General features: G+C 47.4%; 1 protein-coding gene across 4 annotated transcripts in view; it reads right to left on the reverse strand.

The window, feature by feature from the left end:
• LOC8077788 overlaps positions 1–20,955 on the reverse strand; it is a 33,128-nt gene extending 12,173 nt beyond the window's left edge. The window contains exons 1-11 of one of the 4 annotated variants that reach the window (XM_002453715.2): positions 20,499–20,954; positions 20,311–20,408; positions 20,154–20,240; positions 19,910–20,054; positions 19,435–19,818; positions 15,464–15,603; positions 15,190–15,381; positions 14,758–14,848; positions 14,532–14,679; positions 14,145–14,261; positions 13,959–14,052 (exon numbers count right to left, since the gene is read on the reverse strand). In XM_002453715.2, coding sequence (XP_002453760.2) covers positions 13,959–14,052; positions 14,145–14,261; positions 14,532–14,679; positions 14,758–14,848; positions 15,190–15,381; positions 15,464–15,603; positions 19,435–19,818; positions 19,910–20,054; positions 20,154–20,240; positions 20,311–20,408; positions 20,499–20,678 — 1,676 coding nt within the window. In that variant the 5' untranslated portion in view covers positions 20,679–20,954. Of the gene's footprint in view, positions 1–13,958; positions 14,053–14,144; positions 14,262–14,531; positions 14,680–14,757; positions 14,849–15,189; positions 15,382–15,463; positions 15,604–19,434; positions 19,819–19,909; positions 20,055–20,153; positions 20,241–20,310; positions 20,409–20,498 lie in introns of all 4 variants that reach the window. The other 3 variants (XM_021460144.1, XM_021460145.1, XM_021460146.1) reach the window with 3 other exon arrangements.

Raw genomic sequence — 22,124 nt, forward strand, 5'->3', positions numbered from 1 at the left:
GGATGACTGGCTGCAAGCCCTGCCCCACTCCGGTTGACACTCAGGGCAAGCTGTCAGAGGCCGAGGGCAGTCCAGTGGCAGACCCCACTGCGTACCAGAGTCTTGCTGGTGCACTTCAGTACCTCACTTTCACCAGGGCCGGACATCGCATACGCCGTGCAGCAGGTCTGTCTCCACATGCATGATCCTCAAGAGCCCCACCTGACTGCTCTCAAGCGCCTCCTCCGCTACCTTCGCGGTACCATCGACTACGGGTTGCTTCTTCACCGGTCTTCCTCCACCGAGCTGGTCGTCTACACTGACGCTGACTGGGCCGGGTGCCCGGACACTCGGCGCTCTACCTCCGGCTACGCTATCTTCTTAGGCGGCAACCTCGTGTCCTGGTCGTCCAAGCGTCAGCCGGTTGTCTCCCGCTCTAGTGCCGAGGCAGAGTACCGCGCTGTTGCTAATGGCGTGGCTGAGGCTTCCTGGCTCCGGCAGCTCCTTGCCGAGCTTCACAGCCCTCTCTCCAGGAGCACGCTGGTCTACTGCGACAACGTCAGTGCGGTGTACCTCTCCACCAACCCTGTGCAGCACCAGAGGACCACGCATGTGGAGATCGACCTACACTTCGTTCGTGATCGGGTCGCCATCAGCGATGTTCGGGTCCTCCACGTCCCGACCACCTCCCAGTTCGCCGACATCTTCACCAAGGGCCTCCCGTCCTCGACCTTCGCTGAGTTCTGCTCCAGCCTCAACATCACCGGTGGCTAGTTGTGTCTGTGGGGGGGCTCGTGTGTGTACTTCTTTTCCAGTCCAGTCTGCAACTCCGCTGCGCCGGTAGTTCAGACTGCGGGGGGCTGTTGGAGTATTGAGTAATCTAGGCCCATGAGGCCCATGTATGGAACTATATGGCTACCCTATCTAGGGTTAGCCCAATGGGTGGAAAATCAGTTTCTAACACAAATGGTTCATCAGCACTTCAGTCCTCCCATGACAAACGCGCCACTTGGTGAATTGAAGTTGTTGGGGCACGAAAGGTCTATGGAGGATTACAACAACCACTTCATGTCCCTCTCATGCCAAAACCCCGAGCTGATGCAGTCCCAACTCATTGAATTGTACACAGCCAGTCTTGAGAACCCCCTCAAAACAGATGCGGAAGCCAGATACCCTAAAGTACGCCATCATGTATGCACACGCGTATGAACAGCACCTCCCGTTTGTGCTAGTGGACTCAGGACAGTGCTGACCTTTCTGAGACAAATGTCGCCTGTTGTGAGCATACCGGCCTCAGGATCTGCATCAGCATCTTCAGTTTCTTCTAAGCCACTGGTAGCCACACATCCACAGCGGCACCTCACACCAGCTGAGATGGCCCAGAGGCATGCAGATGGCTAGTGTTATAGTTGCGATGAGATGTTCGTGTATGGACACAAGTGCAAATGTGTGTCCGTGCTTGAGATCATGCCTGAAGATGTCAGTGAGGAGGTTGTGGACATCGACTTTGGCAAACAACGAGACACCAGTAATCTTGCTTCAGGCAGTCACTGGAGATCTCCACATTCAGAACTACAAGGACTGTAATCTATTTTGATCCAGTGCACCTCACTGCTCTGCTTGACTCTGCGTCATCACAATTTTGTGGACGAAGACGTCACTTGCCAGCTCAGCCTCCGGATACACAGCATGCACAGGACGTGTCACCATGGGCAATGGAGGCCGCATGGACTGCCCAAGTATGTTCCCAGATATGGCAGTGGTGATCAGGTCTGAGAATTTCGCCATGCACTGCTATGCCATGCCTTTGGGTGGCCATGATGTCAACTTGGGGGCTGCAATTCCTGAACACTTTGGGTTGGGTCCAATTCTGTGGATCTTCACAGAGCAAACACCATGCTTCTGTCAAGGTGATGCCGCATCCTATGGACTGGGCTCGATAGAGATTCAGCAACCCACCTTAACACATTCCTGGCTGAATCCAGCAACATGATGGAGCACCTCTTGGATGACTACAAAGGTTTTCAGCAAGCCACCTTAACACATTGCTGGCTGCCTCCTAGCCACAACATTAGTCACGAAATCAGGCTGCAGTCAAGCACGGTTCAACCTTACAGATATGCCCAAGTTCAGAAAGATGAGCTTGAACGCTAGTGCACGGAGATGTTGCGTCAAGGTGTCTCACATCTCTTCTGCAACATTGCTTGTCAAGAAACAAGACAAATCTTGGCGCATGAGCATTGACTATCACGCTCTCAACGTTGATATGATTAAAGACCAGGTCGCGATACCGTTTGTCAAAGAGTTGCTGGATGTACACATTCAGAACACACCAGCCCCAAGTTTCTAGTAATGCCTTTTGGACTCATGAACGCCTTGGCAACATTTCAGGCATTGATGAACAAGGTTACTGTTATGCCCAGCGTTTACTACAAGCAGAAGAAGCCCAGAAGTGGCTGATGGGCGCCAGCCAAAAGGGGGTCTTCGGACCATATTCATTAGAATTATCAGATAGAAGGGGGGTTATTTATATTTTACCAATGATAGTATAAATACATGTACTTTGGACCTATTTGGAATTAAGCAAGAGCATTATTCTACTCGGCTTCCCTGAGGGAGCCGAGAAACCCTAGCCGCCCCTCTCTCCCTCTCGCGCGACCGGCAAGCACGGGGCCCCTACGCCGTGATCATCCTCGTCCTCCTCCTTCCCATCCCTACAATCTAAACAAGCCTGGTCGGATCCAGAATCCTATCATTCTAGTATTGGCGATGTCAGGTTCTCCTCCCACCTCCACCCTACCACCGCCGCCGCCAAGCACCTCCCTACCACCGCGCCACCACCTGTCTCTTCTTCCACGGCGACCACGTCAGCGTTGGTCTCATCTTCACAGTCACCATCGGCCGCCGCCGCAGCCACCCAACCGTTGTCCTCACTCCTGAGCAGATGACAAGGGCGGTCATCGACCTCAGCCATGCCATGGGTCAGGTGCAGCACACCCTACAAGCCCTCCTCGCTCAGCAGAAGGCACCGTCGCCGTTGTACGCTGCTTACCCGCCCCTGCCGCAACCCAACCACCACACCCTTGTCCTGCCCTACTACTATGCGGAGCCACCCCCAGGGCCCTCCTCGCAGCCGCCATCTACCCACGCCCCAATCCACCAGATGTCCTTTCCGCCGTCCCCATCGCCGATCCCATCGTGGGCGTTGAGCACCGCGGCGCCAGTGTACTCTTCAGTGCCCCCGCAGCCAACTGTCCAGGGCTCCTTCGTCCGACGCCTTCGGAGCTCCCTTCGTCTCTAGCACGCTGTACGGGAGCCTCAATGGTCCCCTGATCCCCAGTACCCCCATGCCTCCGCCGCACCGAGGGGTTTCGGTGCTAGCTGTGGCCATAGTGGAGGCTGATGCACCTAGGGATCTTCACCCCCCCCCCCAAAGTTCTACAAATTGGAGTTTGCCACGTACGACGGTTCCATACATTGGCCTCGGATCGAACGTGGCTTGCCTCCTACCACTCAAACGGCGCGGCACAAACTTGGTATTACGCCTTGGAGTAGGATGAGGGCATGCCGCCCTGTGACCGCTTCAAGACCCTCTGCAACCTCCAGTTCAGGCCGGCGATACGCAACTCTCGCCTATCTAAGCTAGCGCGGATGTCGTTCCTATTCACAGTGCAGGACTACTCCGAGCGGTTCAACACTGCGTTGTGTGCCGTTCCTGCCACCTTGATGTGGGCGGCCTCCCGGAACACATCAAGGTGGACGTTGAGCTACGTGAGCCGCTGATCCTACAAATGGCGATGTACTTGACCAGGGCGTTTGAGCGGTGTGCGGCTGCCGCCGCTCCTGCGCCTCCCTAGCACGACAACCGGCCTCTCCAGCGCCTGGCCCTTCCTGCTCCACCACGAGCGCTGGCAGCCGCGCCTGCGCATGGAGGAGCAACTACGCCAAAGGGCACTCACGCCGGGGTCCTAGCAGCTGCTGCTCGACCTTTCCGCCATCTCTCGCCGGCTAAGATGGCGAAACGCCAGCGTCAAGGCTTTTGCTTCAAACTGTGACGAGCCCTATGACCACGGGCACATTTGTCTGCGTCTCTTCTACCTGGAGGCCGACAACTACATCGACGACGAGCATCTGGCCGCGAAGGCCAAAGGTGACCCGCAACCAGAGGACGCCACCATCCCAAAGGCCCCAGCGGTAGCCAACGCCCTAAAGACGAGCGAGCAGCTTCAGGTTATCATGGCTAACAGACCACCTCCCTTGCAAGGGCATCGCGCGCCATGTGCCCATGACGATTGGTGCTAACACGTTCTCCATCATATACGTCGGCCTCGACCTCAGCTGCTTCGACTTCATCATCGGGGTCAACTTCCTCCGAACTTTGGGCCCTGTCGACGAAAGCTAGTCGGCAGTCTACCTTGGGTATACCCACGGTAGTAGTTTATAGGTAGACAGGTGCGCAAGCTACGAACTCAATGGTGACGCAAGACACAAACAAGGATTTTATCTAGGTTCGGCCGCCGTGTGGGCGTAATACCTACGTCCTGCGTCTGATTGTATTGATCTGAGATGAATTGAATTGTGTATGACTTGTTCTCTAGGGGACCCCTGCCCCTCCTTATATATCATGAAGGGACAGAGTTACAAGTAAAGTATGCTATTTGGTACAATATCTTGTAGCCTTGCGGTGCACGCCGAGCAGCGTCGTGCGCCTCACGTCTTCATCTTATGGGTCAGGCCACCTCTGATGGTGCGGCCCATATCGACCCATGAGGGTATAGGGGTTTATACCCCCACAGGCCTCATCTTGTGGGACTTCGAGGCCATGACAATGTTCTCCCAGGACGGACAATAGATCACCTGGTGGGGGCGTAGGCGAGCAGGCGCCCCCGGGACCCCAGCACCGCCTGGCCGTGGCCACCGCCTCAGCTCCACACCCCCTGCTAGACTCTTATCCTAGCATGGCGCGGTGTTCGACAAGCCGCAAGGACGTGGTGCATCCCTACCGTTACCCACAGCTCCAGAAGGACAAACTAGAGCGGCAATGCTCAGCCTTATTGGCCTAGGGCATCATTCGATCGAGCACTTCACCCTTCTCTGCGCCGGTGTTACTGGTGCGCAAGGCCAATGGCTCCGAGCGCTTTTGCATCGACTATCGAGCCCTCAATGCAAAACATCCAAGGATAAGTTCGTGATTCCTATGGTGGATGAGCTCCTTGATGAACTCCACGAGGCTCGATTCTTCACCAAGCTGGACTTGCGTTCGCGCTATCACCAAGTCTAGATGCACCCTAACGATGTGGCCAAGACGGCATTGCGCACCCACCATGGCTATTATGAGTTCTTGGGGATGTTGTTCGGCCTTTCCAATGCGCCCACGACGTTCCAAGCGCTGATAAATGACGTCTTGCGGCCGTTTCTACGGAGGTTTGTGCTGGTCTTTTTTTATGACATCCTCATTTACAGTTCTTCGTGGGCGGAGCACTTGCAGCACGTGGGTATTGTCTTGACAGCCCTACGGGCGCACCACTTGCACCTCAAGCGCTCCAAGTGCTCTTTTCGTGCGAGCTCGATGGCCTACCTGGGCCACGTGATCTCAACGAACGAGGTCACCATGGATGCGGACAAGGTGGTCGTGGTGTGGACATGGCCAATGTCGTGGTCGGCCCGGGGCCTTCGTGGCTTCCTAGGCCTCGCGGGCTACTACTAAAATATTATCCGGGACTTCAGCCTGATCACCGCACCGCTGACGCGACTCTTGCGGCGAGACACATTCCAGTGGGACGACGAGGCTACGACGGCCTTCCAAAGGCTCAAAGTTGTCGTCATGACGAGCCCAGTACTGCAGATGGCCGATTTCAACAAGGTCTTCCTCATTGACTACGACGCTTCAGGCGCGGGGTTTGGTGTCGTCCTCCACCAGGGCGCTGGCCCTCTCGCCTACTTCAGCCGCCCACCACCTCAAGCTCCTACGAGCGCGAGCTCATTGGGCTAGTCTAGGTGATGCGGCATTGACGGTCGTACTTGTGGGGACGTCAGGTTTGGTGTCGTCCTCCACCAGGGCGCTGGCCCTCTCGCCTACTTCAGCCGCCCACCACCTCAAGCTCCTACGAGCGCAAGCTCATTGGGCTAGTCTAGGTGATGCGGCATTGACGGTCGTACTTGTGGGGACGTCATTTTCTGGTTTGCAGTGACCACTACAGTATCAAATTTTTGCTTAACCAGCATCTGTCGACTGTTCCCCAGCACAGTGGATCAGTAAATTACTCGGCTTTTACTTCAACATGGAGTATCGACCCGGGCAACTAAACACCATCGCGAACGTTGTCCCGCCGTGATGGCGGCCTAAAGGGCGCGCCTCTAGAGGCAGCCACACAGGGGGTCGTGCATGCCCTGTCGGGTCCCTCTTTCGCCTTCATCGATGACATTCGACAGGCCACAACGCTGGCACCTGATGCCCAGCTACTCATGCAACGCCTCCAGGCAGGGGACCTAGGCGAGTCATCCATGGCTCCTGTCTCTTCGTGCTAGACCACAGCGATCTTTGGCATCAGGACTCGTGGCCCATTCGGCTGGACACGAGGGAGTACAGAAGACGCTTCACCACCTCCGCTCTGACTTCTACATCCTGAGAGACCGTATATTGGTCAGGGATTGGGTGTGGTCATGCAACACGTGTCAGCATAACAAGAAAAAGACGGTGCCGCTGGCGGGTCTACATCAGCCCCTCGACGTGCCATCCCAGATCTGGGCGGACATCTCGATGGATTTCATCGAGGGGCTGCCTAAGGTGGGCGGCAAGTCGATCATGTTGACAGTGGTCGACCGCTTCTCCAAGTACGCCCACTTTATTGCGCCCAGCCACCCCTACACTGCCACCTCGGTCGCCCGCGCCTTGTTCAACGGCATCATCCGCCTTCATGGGTTCCCGTCAGTGACCAGGATCATGTGTTCACACTGGCATGACCTCATTAAGATGGGGGGCGTCACTATACGCCTCAGCACGTCTTTCCATCCACAGACGAACGGCTAGTCCGAAGTTGTTAACAAAGTTATTGCCATGTATCAGTCCAAAGTTGTTAACAAAGTTAATGCCATGTATTTGCGTGGTGTCACAAATGATCGGTCGCGTGCATGGACAGAGTATTGTTACAATACCTCCGTCCACACTACCCTCCGCGCCACGCCCTTCGAGGTGGTTTACAGCCAGCCTCCCCGCCTTGGGACAGCCCGGACCGAGACAACAGATGCCCTCCTCCACTCCCATGACAAGGTTCTTGTGAAGGTTCACCAACAGCTTCTCCAGGCGTAGCAACTAGCGAAGAAGTACTACGATGCCTCGCACTGCGATGTGGAGTTCACGGTCGGTGACTGGGTGTGGGTGCGCCTCCTCAACCACACCACCTACTCCCTCGACCCACGCGCTAAAGGGAAGTTGGGGCCTCGCTACGCCGGTCCTTTCCGCGTCATCAACTGCATTGGCTAGGCGGCTTACCGTCTGCAGCTACCAAAGGGCTCCCGCCTCCACGACGTCTTCCATGTGAGCCTCCTCAAGCGTCACTAGGGCAAGTAGCCAGCTGCGCCTGGTACGGTGCCGCCATGGACAGCCGCCGCCTGCAGGCCCCGAGTAGGCCTTGCGCGCACAGCAACGCCGAGGTGCCTAGCACGTCCTCATCAAGTGGCATGGCTTGTATGCCGAACATGCCACTTGGGAGCCTCTTGACAACTTTCATGCTTCTTTTCCCGACTTCTAGCTCGAGGACGAGCTGTTTGTTCAGGCAGGGAGAGATGTTATGATCAGCGTTTACTACAAGCGGAAGAAGCCCAAAAGTGGCTAATAGGCGCCAGCCGCAGGGGATCTTTTCACCATATTCATTAGAATTATTAGATAGACGGGGGGTTATTTATATTTTACCAGCAATAGTATAAATACATGTACTTTGGACTTATTTGGATTAAGCAAGAGCATTATTCTGATCAGCTTCCCTAAGGGAGCCGGGAAACCCTAGCCGCCCCTCTCTGTCTCCCTCTCACGCGACCAGCAAGCATGGCACCCCTGCGCCGTGATCGTCCTCCTCCTTCCCATCCCTACAACCTGCACAACAAGCCTGGTAGGATCCAGAATCCTATCAGTTACATGCTTTTTTTACAACATATTGATCAGTTCGTCCTAGTTGGAGCATCTGTGGCATGTTCAACTAGTTATGCAAAAATTGAGGAACGCTCCAAGTGTTCCTTTGGGGCGCTGGGATATCTCAGCCATACAATCAGCACCATTGTCACCATGGACAAAGCTAAGGTCCATGTAAATCCGTCTTGGCCCAAACCAAAGACAGTACGTGCAGTGCGAGGTTTTCTTGGCCTCACTGGCCACTAACTTACTATCACCAGTCCATCAAGAACTTTGGAATCATCACTGTGCCATTAACAAAGCTGTAATGGAAGGAGGGGTTTAGCTGGACAGCATAGGCAGTGAGCGCATTCCAAGAACTCCAATGTGCCCTCACAACGGCTCCTATCTTACAAATGCCAGATTTCTCCATGGACTTTGCAGTTAAGAGTGATGCACTAGGATCATGCTTCGGGGCTAGGCTGAGAAGCAGTAGCATTTTTTCAGCCGACCAATCACATCCAGGCACGCCAAATTAGCAGCACATGAGCATGAGCTAATAGGTCTTGCCCAAGTTGTTCGCCATTCGGGACCTTACCTCTCTGGGAGGCCATTTGTCGTGCTCACAGATCATTGGAGTTTGAAGTTCCTGCTCAATCAAAGATGTACCATTCCGCATTACCAGTAGGCTAGCAAGCTTCTCAGGTTTGAATTCTCAATCGAATACAAACCAGGATATACCAATGTGGTGACGAACACACTATCCCACCATGACACGGAGAAGTCAGCTGCCTGCCCGGCACTATCGACACCCAGGCTAGTCATGTTCGATGATATCCACACGGTCCTAGGAGATAGTAGAGCAAAGGCAACAGCATGTGTGGAAGGTTGGCAGGAGATAAGAGGGGTTGCTGCTTAAAAACAACAAAGTGTTTGTGCCTGCAACATTACATTGGGCACAGACAGTAATAGCAGCAGCGCATGAAGGTATTCAAAAAACACTTCATAGGTTGCATGCTGATTTGCATCTCTGGTGACAGAACACTGATTCGTCACTACTTGTCAGCAAAATAAAACTGAGCAGCTGTGCCCAGACAGACAACTCCAAAAACTGCCAGTACCATCAGTGTTGTGGTCCGATAATGCCATAGACTTTGTCAAGGAATTACCATGCGTCAGTGAGAAGTCAGTCATCTTAACTGTAGTGGACAGATTCTCTAAATCAGCACATTTTATTGCCCTGGGACACCCTTACACATCGAACTCAGTAGCTTGGGCATTCTTTGTTGATAACGTCCAGCTCCATGGTATTCCGAGTTCTATTGTCAGTGGTCAAGACCAAGTTTTTACAAGCACCTTTTGGCACGATTTATTCACATTAGCCGGGGTTCACCACAAAATGTCTTTTGTCTTCCACCCGCAATCAAACGGTCAGTTGGAAACCACTAATAACATTATCGTGATGTATCTTCGCTGCTTAACTGGAGACCGACCAAGGCATTGGCTGCAACGGTTACCTCTTTGGGCGAGACCTGCCTTCACTACGTTCTATGAGCCCGGTGAAGCACACCTTCCGGCTGCTCACGGATACAGATACGTGTATCAGTATCGGACGGATACGGATACGTGGATACGCCATTTCTTGAGAAAACCTGATACGTGGATACGTTTTATTATTTTTTAAAAATAATAATAATAAAGGACATTAAAAATACTGGCAGTCAATCGGAATGTAAGGATGCTCTCCGGAGACTACTCGAATAATTTCACAGCTTCTAGTTGCTACTTCTACCTGTGCTGGCAGTTGGAGGGGTATTTTTGGCATGTAAATGTACAGCACGTCTTCCCTGCCTGTGCTTAGCTGGGCCCAAGATTAGATATTTTTATCTTCTTTCTCTACCCAACATCCTTCCCCATACAGTGCCTCTTCACTCAGCTGTCTGCGCGACTGCGCTCCTGCTGGCCTGCTCTCGCAGCTTCTCCTCCACCGGCGCCATGCCTTCTCCTCCCATGCCGGTAACGAGGTCCCTCTCGCCGCAGGCGGCCGAGCAACTATGGCTGCGCCCCACTCCACCCCACGCGCGTGGCCAACGGGCGGCCCGCCCGGCCTGAATGCAGCACACGAACTGCGCCGGCACAGAGCTCGCCCAGCGTGGGGTGCGACGCGATGCGTGGCCGGCAGGCAGCCCACCCGTCACGAATGCAGCTTGGACCTCGCCGGCACAGGTGCGGCACGGAGCTCGTCCGGCGCGGGGTGCGGTGCGGAGCTCACCCTGAGCGGCGTGCGGCGCGGCGCGTGGCCGGCGAGCGGCTAGCACGCAGTATATTGCAGGTCGGTGATGGGTGGGCTAGGCCGTATCGCCAAACGCCCACATAGTATGGATACGTATAAGTCCACGTATCGGAATTTTGTTTTTTTTATTTTTTTACGGATACGTATCTGCCGCGTATCCGGTGCGTATCCGTATCGGATACGTATCCGATACGGGATACGTGGCCAACCTCACGTATCCATGTAATGTAGACTTCAAGACTGATGAGTTCCTGGTGGAGATCAGGGAAAGAATGGAGCAAGCTCAGCAGTACCACAAGTCTCAATATGACAAGCATTATCAAGAGGTGACTTTCCATATCACCATCCACTAGCATCATTGGATGTATGTGGCAGGAGCAAAATGGGACCTAAATTCTATGGTCCATTCGGAATCTTAGAGCAGATAGGCAACATTGCCTCATCTTCAGCTGCTGGCAGGAGCAAAGGTCCATGATGTATTCATGTTGGATTGCTGAAGGCGTACAAGAGTGAGCCTCCTGCATCGACACCATCAATGCCAGCAATAAACCATGGCCGTGCTTGTGCTGAACTAGTGGCAGTGATCAAAGCACGCCTTGCCCGTTGCATTCAAGGTACACCGAAAAGGTCACCTTGCGAAGATGGATGACGGTGACGAAGTTCAGGTTTGTGCAGGCAGGGAGAAATGTCATTTGTGGCAAGGCTTATGCAAGGAGAAAGAACAGGGAACACCTAGACCAAAGTGGCTCAGCACATGCACCCACACCAGAGGGGCGCGACCAGAGACCACGCGTCACAACAAGGAGTCCGTGCATTATGTATCAGTTCGTTTAGGTTAAGGTTTAGTTGGTTCCTTGTTTAAGTTGGACTCATAGGGAGGTACTCCCTCTGCCCCAATAAAGTGTCATTCTCATTTCCTGAGGAGTCAAAAAAAGTTAACCTTGACCAAATATATATAAGAAAATATTAGTATTTTTGGTAAATAGTTAGTATCATTAGATAGATCATTGAATATATTTTCATAATAAACTTATTTGAAAACACAAATGTTCTAACAGTTACGGTACAAGAATCTTTGGTGATATAATCACATAATACTAGCAGGGTGGTATGAAAATCCTACATGACTATTGATGTTTCATTGGTTATGATTAGAAATTTTTAATAGGGACTCAACTTCATTTAACGGGGAAGTAGGCATTATTCTAATATTCTATTCATATATTTGATTGTCCATGTTAATACTATTATTCTTCCTTTTCTGGTAATAATTTGATCTGCATGTTCCTTCCATTTTGTTAATTCCAACCATCTATACTTCCAAACCAAGCAAAATCACTCCTATATCTATATTTTGACGACATAGCACTCATCCTACTGGCAACTCTAGCAGTCTATGCAGCACAAATAATAATATACTTTAAAATTACTGGCAGCTGATCAGTGACTACTACAATTATTTCACAACTTCTAATAGCTACTTACTATAGTACTAGTATAATAACAAGCATAGCTCTCTTTGATGTCCACCACTTATCCCCACCGACACCTTAAAAAAAGCAGAGTCACCCCTCCACCGCTCATTCCCCTAGTCGTTTTCCTTCTCACCATTCCAGTTTCCACACGGGAAGACCAAAAAAGCAAGAAACAAACGGGAGGTCACCACTGAGAAAGTACTAGTGACTAGATCAGGAGGGGAAGAAAGAAATCGAGAGGGGAAATCACTAGAAGTTGCTGCTGTATCACCACGGGGAATTGCAGGAGGTCGTCACGGCCTCTGGGGTGGGTGGGCAGCCAGGCCGGAGGCATCGTCAGCGCTTGCGAGTGCAGGCAGCCAGGCACGCACTGGCTCATGGGGCGGTGGTGCTCATGCCATCGTGCGCCCAGACGTGAGGCGTCCGTTCGGGATTGCGGGGTGCAGGCAGCGGGCAGCGTCGGCGCCTCAGCAGCACTGGCGCCGTGGCGCATATGGGCGCGCAACGATGCGTCTAGGCTGGCGGCTGGCTGCGATGTGCGTCCAAGCGGAGGCGGAGGCTCGTCGCCAGTCGCCGGCGGCCAGCGAGCGGCAATGCGGCGTCACCGAGCGGGGAACGGGGATGCGGCACGAGGCACGGGCGTGCGACTGCGGGCGTCGGGGACAGAGGATAAGGCAGGGCTGGGCGTATCGGCAAGGCAGATACGTATCCATGTCCGTATCCAATAATTGCGAAAATAGGAAAAAATCGGATACTGCAAGGATACGTATCGGTGGCGTATCGGACGCGTATCCGTATCGGATACGTATCCGATACGCGATACATGGTCTGAGCAACGTATCCATGTAACGTAGCTAGCAGTAACCTTCTATAAGAAGGTTTAGTTTAGAATGGAAGTAAAGATAGGATCCATCATACTCAAAGATATTAAAAGAAGAAAATAATTGATGAAATGAGGCTTTTATACACCCAAAGTACTCCCTCTATTCCAAATTATAAGATGTTTTGACTTTTATGAATACATTGCCTTTACTGTATATATAGACATAATGTACATCTAAGTGTGTTGCATAATCTATGTATCTAGAAAAGCCAGGGAGTAGGTGTGTGCATTACTTCATCCTGTGAGATGATAGCAGAACTTCTTGTCTAATGACATGCTTCAAGTTCTCTTAATAAATAATTAGCCTTTTAAGTTAGGAAATACATGGTTGCCAGGGGTAACATAACATTTATTCTAAAACGCAGAGATAAGATTACACTGTTTTCTAACAGTGGGGGCCTCCCCTGCTGTTTTCCTGGTTCAAAGAAAAAAAAGATTACCCTGCTTAAGATTGGGTTCAATACATCATATTATTTATCAGGGAGCCCTATAAATAGGGAGTATTGTAATCTATTTGGAATGAAGGATGCCACCTTCAAATTATTCAGGATTCAGCTCACAGTCCCATCACTCAGAATACCATACTGTTTTATTATGCCCTCTTCATTTCCAAAACACACATAACACATGCACTGTGGAGTGTGGAGATAACTGTAATACGGATAATCTGCTCTAGCGGTAAGTGTAAACCTAAAATAACAAGTACTTACCGCAGCACAACAATGACAATCAAGCCCAGCCTAAAGCACTAGCTCTTAACCCAGAAGTTAACCAAACAGGTCAAGATATCAAGTTCAATGTATTGCAAAAAGGAGTGATTATTCTGTCAACCTAAAGTCCAGAAAAAAATAAAACTCTTTTCAATAGAGCTCCAAGAACTTCTTTTCCCTAGAAGCAAGGTATTTGTAGAAGGAATGATTGCCAGAATACTCTAATCACTCGTTACATATTCAACTTTATTGATCACAATAGTTCAGGTATACTGGAATGAATCGTGTGCCACATTTGTTAGGATGCTACTAAGCTACTTTCAGACTGTCTAATCATGAAAACACCACATAAAATGAGCTTTGATAGCAGTAATTGGAGGATCGACAGCAGAAGAAAATACAGATAGAGTTTCCATCAAATAACTTTCATGATATACAAGCAACAAAAGAGAAGTTCACCATCATTGGAAAGATAGAAATGCATCCAAATGTGGCAAGATAAACTCCTTACCCTGTGGCTACATGTTCTTCAATTACTTTCTCTTCGTCTTCAGTAAACATAAACCACTTGTCTTTATTTGCCATTAATTCATCATCACCATACTCTGGCATAAACATGATATAAAAATCAGTAGTGTAGCATTCTAGAGGCTAGAAGAGTAAATTAAACCTTATTGCATAAGGACTTCAAACAAACCTTGAAGCAATATTGCTGAGTTTTCACAGTAACCATCTAGCTTCCAATATGCTACTCCTTTCTCTACCATCAGAGGCTTGGTCCAAAGACCTCCTTGCTTCTCCATAGTTGCCATACCTGGGAAGCAAAAGATGAACATTCATACTAAACAACTAGCTCGGATGTAAATATCTTTTTTCAGGGTGTTTGGTTGTGTTGCAACTTCCATCTTTTAATGCAATGATACACAACTTTCCATCGTGTTCAAGAAGAAAAAAGGAAGTGTGGTGTGAAAACACATAAATAGAAGTTGCAACTAATCAAACAGATAGAGAACTGAGAAATTTGCATAAAGCTAACAAATGTAAAGTGGAAAGTTCTAGATATATCCAATCATATTGTTGAGACCATTTATGGCTGCACGCTTGGCTTCCTGTGCCTCCTTTATTTGGGAAAGAAGATACTTATTTTCTTCACTGCTAAAGGCTGCTGCTTCATTTGGTGAAAGCATTGTTTTATCCACGTTGTCCTTTAGCCTTTCCTTTAGCTCCTTTTCCTAAGAAACAAAACAAAGGTATTGTAGAATGCTTTATGGTCATGACCCTAGAAAGAGATGGCACGCTAAGCTGAATACCATTTCTTTTGCAGCACGAGCTTTTTCTCTAGCAGCATTCATTGGTTCAGCAGCTATGTCATTTTGCATGTCAATCCAGTTCCTCAGCTTGCTAAACAGAGTAAATAAATCATTAATATAGAATAATAATATATTTCCACCATTATTTTAAATGTGATGTTATAGACTTGTGCTACCACATTAATTTAATTTATTTCCTGCGAACGTATAACAGACAGTCATATAAACTTTTTATGTTCTAAAAAAGAATAATAAAAAACATTTTTTCCCTTCTAAAATAAAAAAAAACAAAGAAAGTGGCAGTGAAGTGAATTAATTTTAGTAAATGTAGTAAGCACTACTTACTCAATAGAGGGTTAAAACAAAAAAATACAAACAAAGAGAGTTGCAGAAGTATATAAATTTTTACTAAATGTAATAGACACTACTCACTCAGTAGAGAGGGTCTCATCACAAAGAAAATTCAGAACACGCAGCTTACAAGAAGGGCTCAAGTTTTTATATCCTGATATCCCCTGATTGATATAGTTGAGAGGAAATCCTTTTGATATAAATGCGGATTCACTTATATATTTGCCAACATCAATTACCCATGCATCCCTATCTCTTGTATAAGCCAGAGGCCTGGAGAAAAAACAACATTTTTATTTTTAATAACTACATTAAAACAAATTTGCAAGGAGCTATCAACTTCGATTGTACTTACTTTTTCCCCCTTCCTTCTCGAATGACAGATAACAAATTTATGTGAAACCCAGCAACAACTGAGGACACCAACCGAAGTTCACGGCCTCCAACTAAATCTTGAAGAATTCTTTCTGGTTGCCCTTTCTTTATTTGAAAAATCTGTGTGAAAGAACATGTTCGATGTTATTAAAAATTTAATGTGTCATGAAAGTAAGTGTTCATGCTAGGGAAATTAAAATGTTAAGTGGAAAGAATAAACAATTTATGAAGACTACATTAAAGAATCCTAATTCATATTGAACCTGCGGACGAGCCAGTGGCTCCGTGGTGAAGCCGCTCAGTGGTAGCGCCACCCCCACCCGAGTTCGATTCCCAGCTGGGACGACTCGGGTGTCGCACCTTGGGATTTTTCCCGGGTTTGTTTCCTACAGGTCCTGGATATTCGCATGGCGCCACAATGGGACTACGACGTGCCCATCATCTATGAGGTCCATGCGGCTTCGGTGATTTCCAGAAGGACATGAGATGTGTATAGGTTGTAGTTCTACGGGTGTGCGTGTTATGGACAACGTATGATTAATGGGCTGATAGCCCAGCCCAGTTATATTTATAAGTTCTGTTATCTTTGTATTTACAATTTATATTAGTCCCAGATAAGTTATTTAGCAAAATAGGGAGTAGAAGGGACATAAATATCTGTAACTCTATTGATATAATTAAGCAAGAGCAATCATATTTGCTCGGCTTCCTTTAGGGAGCCGGGAGACCTAACCCCTGCCCTAGCCGTCTCTCTCTTTCTCTCACGAGCTCTAGATCACGGCGCCCCAGCACCGCCTTCGTCCTCAACCTCCGATCACTCATCCCTACAATCTCCACAGCAAACCCAGTAGGATCTGCAATCCTATCAGTGCGTGTGTGTGCGTTGAGTAGAGTTCACATACAACTTGTATACTAGGGACCCAGGCTCGAAAACAAAACATTTTGAACCTTATAACACTTTAAGTATGTTGTATATGTTCATTTAGCGATGATTCCATTCTACCATGATAATAAATGTCTGATTTCTGCATATTATGCCGAAAATAATTAACACATTTGTGAAAATGCCTTGTTATACCAACTAGGCGACTAATAATGTATTATGCTTGCATTACTCCTGCAATGAGCACTTTCATAATATCAACTTTCAAAGAAAAAAGAATGAATGAAAGAACGAAAGAAAGAAGTCACTGTTCTTCTAGTTGTTAGTGAACAACTTTTCATGCTGTAACAGGTCACAGCTAACAAAATACTTTCACTGCTATTCTTGTTATAGAGATTGCAGTATACTACTGCTATAACAGACAAGGGTTCATAGTCACTAGCTCGCCATAAAATGGTTGTTATAGTGTTTGGACACAATTGGAGAGGTAGAGTAGCCAGCTAAATCGACAGTGATATGTAACAACTCATCAGTGCAAGATATATTAAGCCTAGTATGACAAATTCTAGCCTTCTTTTAGCTCAGATTCTTTCATCTGGATGAACAAGTTATAACACAATGAATTTTGTCAACAAAGAACATTAATAAAAATGTGCCATCGAACTATCAACATAAACAAAAATAAAAATGAACAAGCATAACTTCCGTCCACCAGCTTCATCGACTAATGATGAATGTCTTAAAAAAAAGAATCATATCCTTTTTTTCATTAACCATTTATGCTGCAGACATATTAAACATATAGGCAAGTATGTTGAAGCCACAAATTTGCCACTGTACCTTTTTCTCTTAAAAAATTCATTCCCCGGCTCTGTGTTATCCATAAGGTGAATAATTATGTGTCAAAGATTAAAATAAATAAAATAATACGGTAGCACAGCATCAAAAACAGATTCTATTATTATGCACTTGACATCGCATGGCACTTTCTACATTTATTGTGCACTATATATGCCTTGTCCTAGTGCACTTTCATCGTTTCTATAAATGATTTATCAATTTTCAAATAAATTAAAAGATATGGCATGTCTTTAATAAGAAAATTAAAAGATATGGCATTTCTTTAAAAAAAATCCATCTTTGTAAATAACTATATCTATAGTGACTTGAAACTTGAACAAAGACACAACATGCAGAACTACAGACACATGTATGGTAGACTTCAAAACACCAACATATGCCTGTTTTCAAACTAAAATACTAAATTTGCAGTAATTTCTAGAACACGCAGGAGAGTTAAGTATCAGAATCTTTAAATTAAGTGCAACCTCAATCTCCAAATGAGCACACAATACAAACAAGACACAATTATAGATTATGCCATCTCAAATGTGCATAGGCCAGTCTAGAACCTTTGAACTAAATCATGACCACTGGAGTAGTCAAATAAAACACAGGAGAGAGAAGGGTCAACTCCTCTGCACGATTCATGAGGTGTAAGAAACGAAAGGCACGGTCCAAGGAAGGAATCAAGATGTTGTTTGTCTTTCCCTTTTTGAAAATCCTTTTTGTGATACTGGGTATTTTTACATTTTTTTTATTTCCTTTTTGTGGTCCTACTTATCTGATGGTAAGCCAATGCAAATTAATATGGCCATGAATTGACTCAAACAATGGTGATACTCTGATGGTAATTATGTTCCTTAATTAGCAAACTTAAACACCAAAAAGATCTGCATCAGACGAAAAAAGTTCAGACAACATACACAGTAAAGTATTGGCACTTTCAAGAACTTACAAGATATGCGCAAGTTCCATCCAGGTTGGGCAAGTGCCTGGAGGAGGACTCTCTTGGGGAGAGTGCCCACTAATTTTAAACCTAGAAATACCCATCTGCACTCTCTTTGATGTTTCATGGGCTAAGCTTCTAATATAGACTTAACAATGATGGCCATGTAAACTATCAATAGAGCTGCTTACTTCTGGACACAACTTAAGCCTAATAAGCACGGTCACCTTAAGTAACAACTACGCTTCAACAAGCTATGTGTGACTGCCTTCAAAAAAAAACAAGCTATGCGTGAGCTACTCAAAACTAAGGCCTTGTTTAGATCCAAATTTTTTTTGGAGTTTGACACTGTAGCACTTTCGTTTTTATTTGACAAACATTATCCAATCGAGTAACTAGGCTTAAAAGATTCGTCTCGTGATTTACAGGTAAATTGTGCAATTAGTTATCTTTTTTATCTATATTTAATGTTTCATGCATGTGCCGCAAGATTCGATGTGATGGGGAATCTTGTAAAGTTTTGGGTTTTTGGGTGCATCTAAACAAGGCCTAAATTCAGAGTCATGTAATCAAGGTTTCCAAGCAACAAAACATGATGGCCAGTTGCTAGACCAGCTGCAGGACCTCCCTATTTTCTTAAAAAGACTTGATTCAGGGGAGAGACACCCTGTTAACTTTAGTCTTTAAGAAGGGGACCACCAAACCCAGAACAGGCAGGAAACTCACACGTGCATGCTTCTTTGGCGGCCAAGGAACCATCTGCACTGTTTCAACCACGGAGGTGGGCACACAACCATACAGCACCAGGGATTGAACCCTGGTGGGGAGCTCCACAACTCAGGTGCTCAACCACTGCGCTATCTGTGCGTCTGCCCCTATTTCCTCAAGATCAACCAGCAGTAAGTTCAAGAAAAGCTCATATTTCTCTCACATCTTGCCTCACCAGCCACAGGCTCCATAATCACACGCCAGCCCGAACATCCCTTTCCATTGATGGTTTGCATCCCCACAAACAGGTTCTAGATGCCTCAGTCCAACACCCACAAATACCTCTCCTTGCCTGGCTAGGATTCCAAACTTTTAGCAAACTCTAATTTTAATTAAGATTCCGCTTGGCATCAAAACCCAAACTTACTTAAGCAGCTAGAGTTCATAAGATGCAAAATCATGGCAAAAGTCAAATTCTCAGATATCCGAACACAGAACCAAGTGTTAACAAAACAAGGCATGCACCATTATATTTATAAAATTAAGCTCATTCTTTCTTGCCTTTGACTACCTCTGTAAATGCACGGCAGAATTCTAGAAACTGAATTGCAGCCCCAACATCCTCATCGTCAAGTTGTGCACCTGCAATGTTTGTGACTGGGGTACCCCTGGGTAGCACAGTGTTACTATTGAGCGAATCAGGGTTCTCATCCATCTGCAATGGTTCACTATTGACTCCACCATGTGACGTTTCATCAGCAGGATCCTTCTTTGCCCTGTGCTTAAGCTTCTGTCTTTTCTTGATATGAACAGAAGGAAGTGAGTTGAGATCAACACCTATATTTTCATCCCCTTCATCTGCTGGAACTGTATTGAGATCAATGCCTATATTTACATCCTTTTCAGTGGCCACCTCATCAGCAGCATCTGTCCCTTGGGATCTCTTTGTGCCCTGCTGCATGTTTGTAACAGTGTGTCAGTAAAGCATATCAACAAGAGTATTATTGCAAGGCACAACATAGAATTAGAGAGTAAAACAGCAATACCTTGTCACTAGCATTAACCTTGAGTATCGCTTGCGCAGCAGCCACCACATCTGACCCCTTCTCAAGGAGATCATGGACAGAGGTGCACCCAGAAGCCTTGGCGATGTGGGCCATTATCCCAGTTGGCATCTCGCCTTTCTTCTTTCTGGTCAAACACCCACAAGACAAATAAGAAGATCTAGATTCCCCACCATGGCAACTGAACTGAGCACCAGCACCCCCGAATCATCTATGCACGGCTCACCTACAGAAGCTGCAGTTACAGATGCCCCTGCACTTAGGGCAGATCCAGTCCTCCTTGCTGGCCGCCTCCTCGGCACTCTCGCCGTACCTAAGGAAACCAGACCACTGAGAAAGAAATTGCACCCGCTGGGAAGAAATTGAGGATGGCCATTTATTACCTGTTAAGGAGGCACTTGCGGCAGTACTTGATTGGGCACGGACCCTTCTTCTTGACTTGCTTGCACGCCGCTGCGAAGTCCGTTGTCTTCTGGCGGCACTGCAGAGAACAGAGTAGCAAAACGAGTCAAATCTAAGTACCTCGTAAATCAGAAGCAGGGGAACAGGAAGGACGGGCAGATTAGCTCACCTGGTGGCAGGTCTTGCCATTCTCTGGATCGTAGATCCGGCGACCAACAACCCGGACTCCGGGCGCCGGGTTGCGTTTCTTGGCCTTGACCTCCGGCGCTATGACCTCCAGCGGCTGCGGCTCCAGCACGTCGGCCGTCCCCTCGCCGAAGCGGGCGTTCCCCTCCGGTGGTGCGGCCATCCAAAGTGACCGGCGACGAGCTCGGAGGAAGGAAGGATGCAGCTAGGTCGTGGAGGCTCTCAGATTCGAAATGAAGGAATGCTGGATTGTCGTGGTGCGAGAGGCTTATGCGGGGATTTCTTCCGTTTCCGGTGGGTCTCCAATTAAAAGAAGATGTTGGATGCGCAATTTTGGTAGAGCGAGCGGGAAAAGAAGATCATGGCGCCGCCGAATTGCCAAAAGCTTTTCAAATTGTTCCGTCTCCCATGAGCCCAAGACACCGGTCTATTAATCCAACACATGCGCCCCTGCGTTTAGAGCTTTTGTACTTTGAGTTAAGCATTCTTGTTTTTTTTTAAAAAAAAGCTTAAAAGTTATCTCTAATGATTTGGTAATTGACTTTGACAAAATTAGCAACTTGTTAAATAGAGGATCAAACTGTGCATATACGTAAAAGTTCACAAGACTTGGTATTGGTGTTTTTGTGTGACGAAGTGACTCCTCCCACGCGCCTACTCCTTCTCCCGAGCGCCACCGTCAGAGTTCCCGCACGATTGCTCCATGGTGTCACCGTCGCCCACCATCCAGTGGGCGGTGGATGCAATCATCAGCGAACAGGGACTCTTGTTGATGTCTTGGCGACCAGCAACATCGCGCGGATGGCGGCGACGGGGGAATAGCCTTGGCCTGGCAACGGAGGAAAAGAAAAACCGTACAAACTGGTGGCTGCGTGCGAAGAAAAAAGCGAGGGCAACGAGTAGGTCCATAATTCTATTTTTTAGAAAAATATTATGGGAAACGGTTGAAGATAGACTTTTTTAGCTTTGTCATATTTATTTTTAAGTTGGCAAACTCAACGTTTTGCCAAACAAAAAATGCAAAACCGTTAGAGTAGCTCTGAATTTTCTTATTTCTTTTTCACTCACTTTCATGTTTTTTTCTACAAAGACACTCAAAAGAGTAAACAGATCTGGTTAAAAAGAATAAAATATATCATGATTGATTTGTGATTTATGCTCGTGAGTTGTTATGTGAGTTACATAATATTTATGGTCCTGTTCGCTTGACTCAAAAGTCATGGCCGAGATTAATGTTCGCTTGGTCTAGTGTGATAACATTAACATCATAAAAAGTATGAAAAATATACTTTGATACAAGCAAAAAGAATACTCTTCATAACTTCATAATTCGCATCATATCATCTTAACATCTTTATCAAAAATAATATCATCTTATCATGCTTAGTATTTGGAAAACACAATTGCATGAGTCTTCATAACTTCGGGTCGACAAATAGAACTAGATTAGGAAGCCATAAAATAAAACTTTTTTGGGACTTGTTTGGTAGGTTAGCTTCACCAGTGAATCAGTTTTTATTGGATTTGGATTAAAAATAGCTCTAAAGTTGAAATTGAATTTATTTTGGTGAACCATTCACTAAAATAGCTTTTCTGAATTATTAAAAAG

This window comes from Sorghum bicolor, chromosome 4 (assembly GCF_000003195.3).
Source record: "Sorghum bicolor cultivar BTx623 chromosome 4, Sorghum_bicolor_NCBIv3, whole genome shotgun sequence".
NCBI lineage: Eukaryota > Viridiplantae > Streptophyta > Magnoliopsida > Poales > Poaceae > Sorghum > Sorghum bicolor.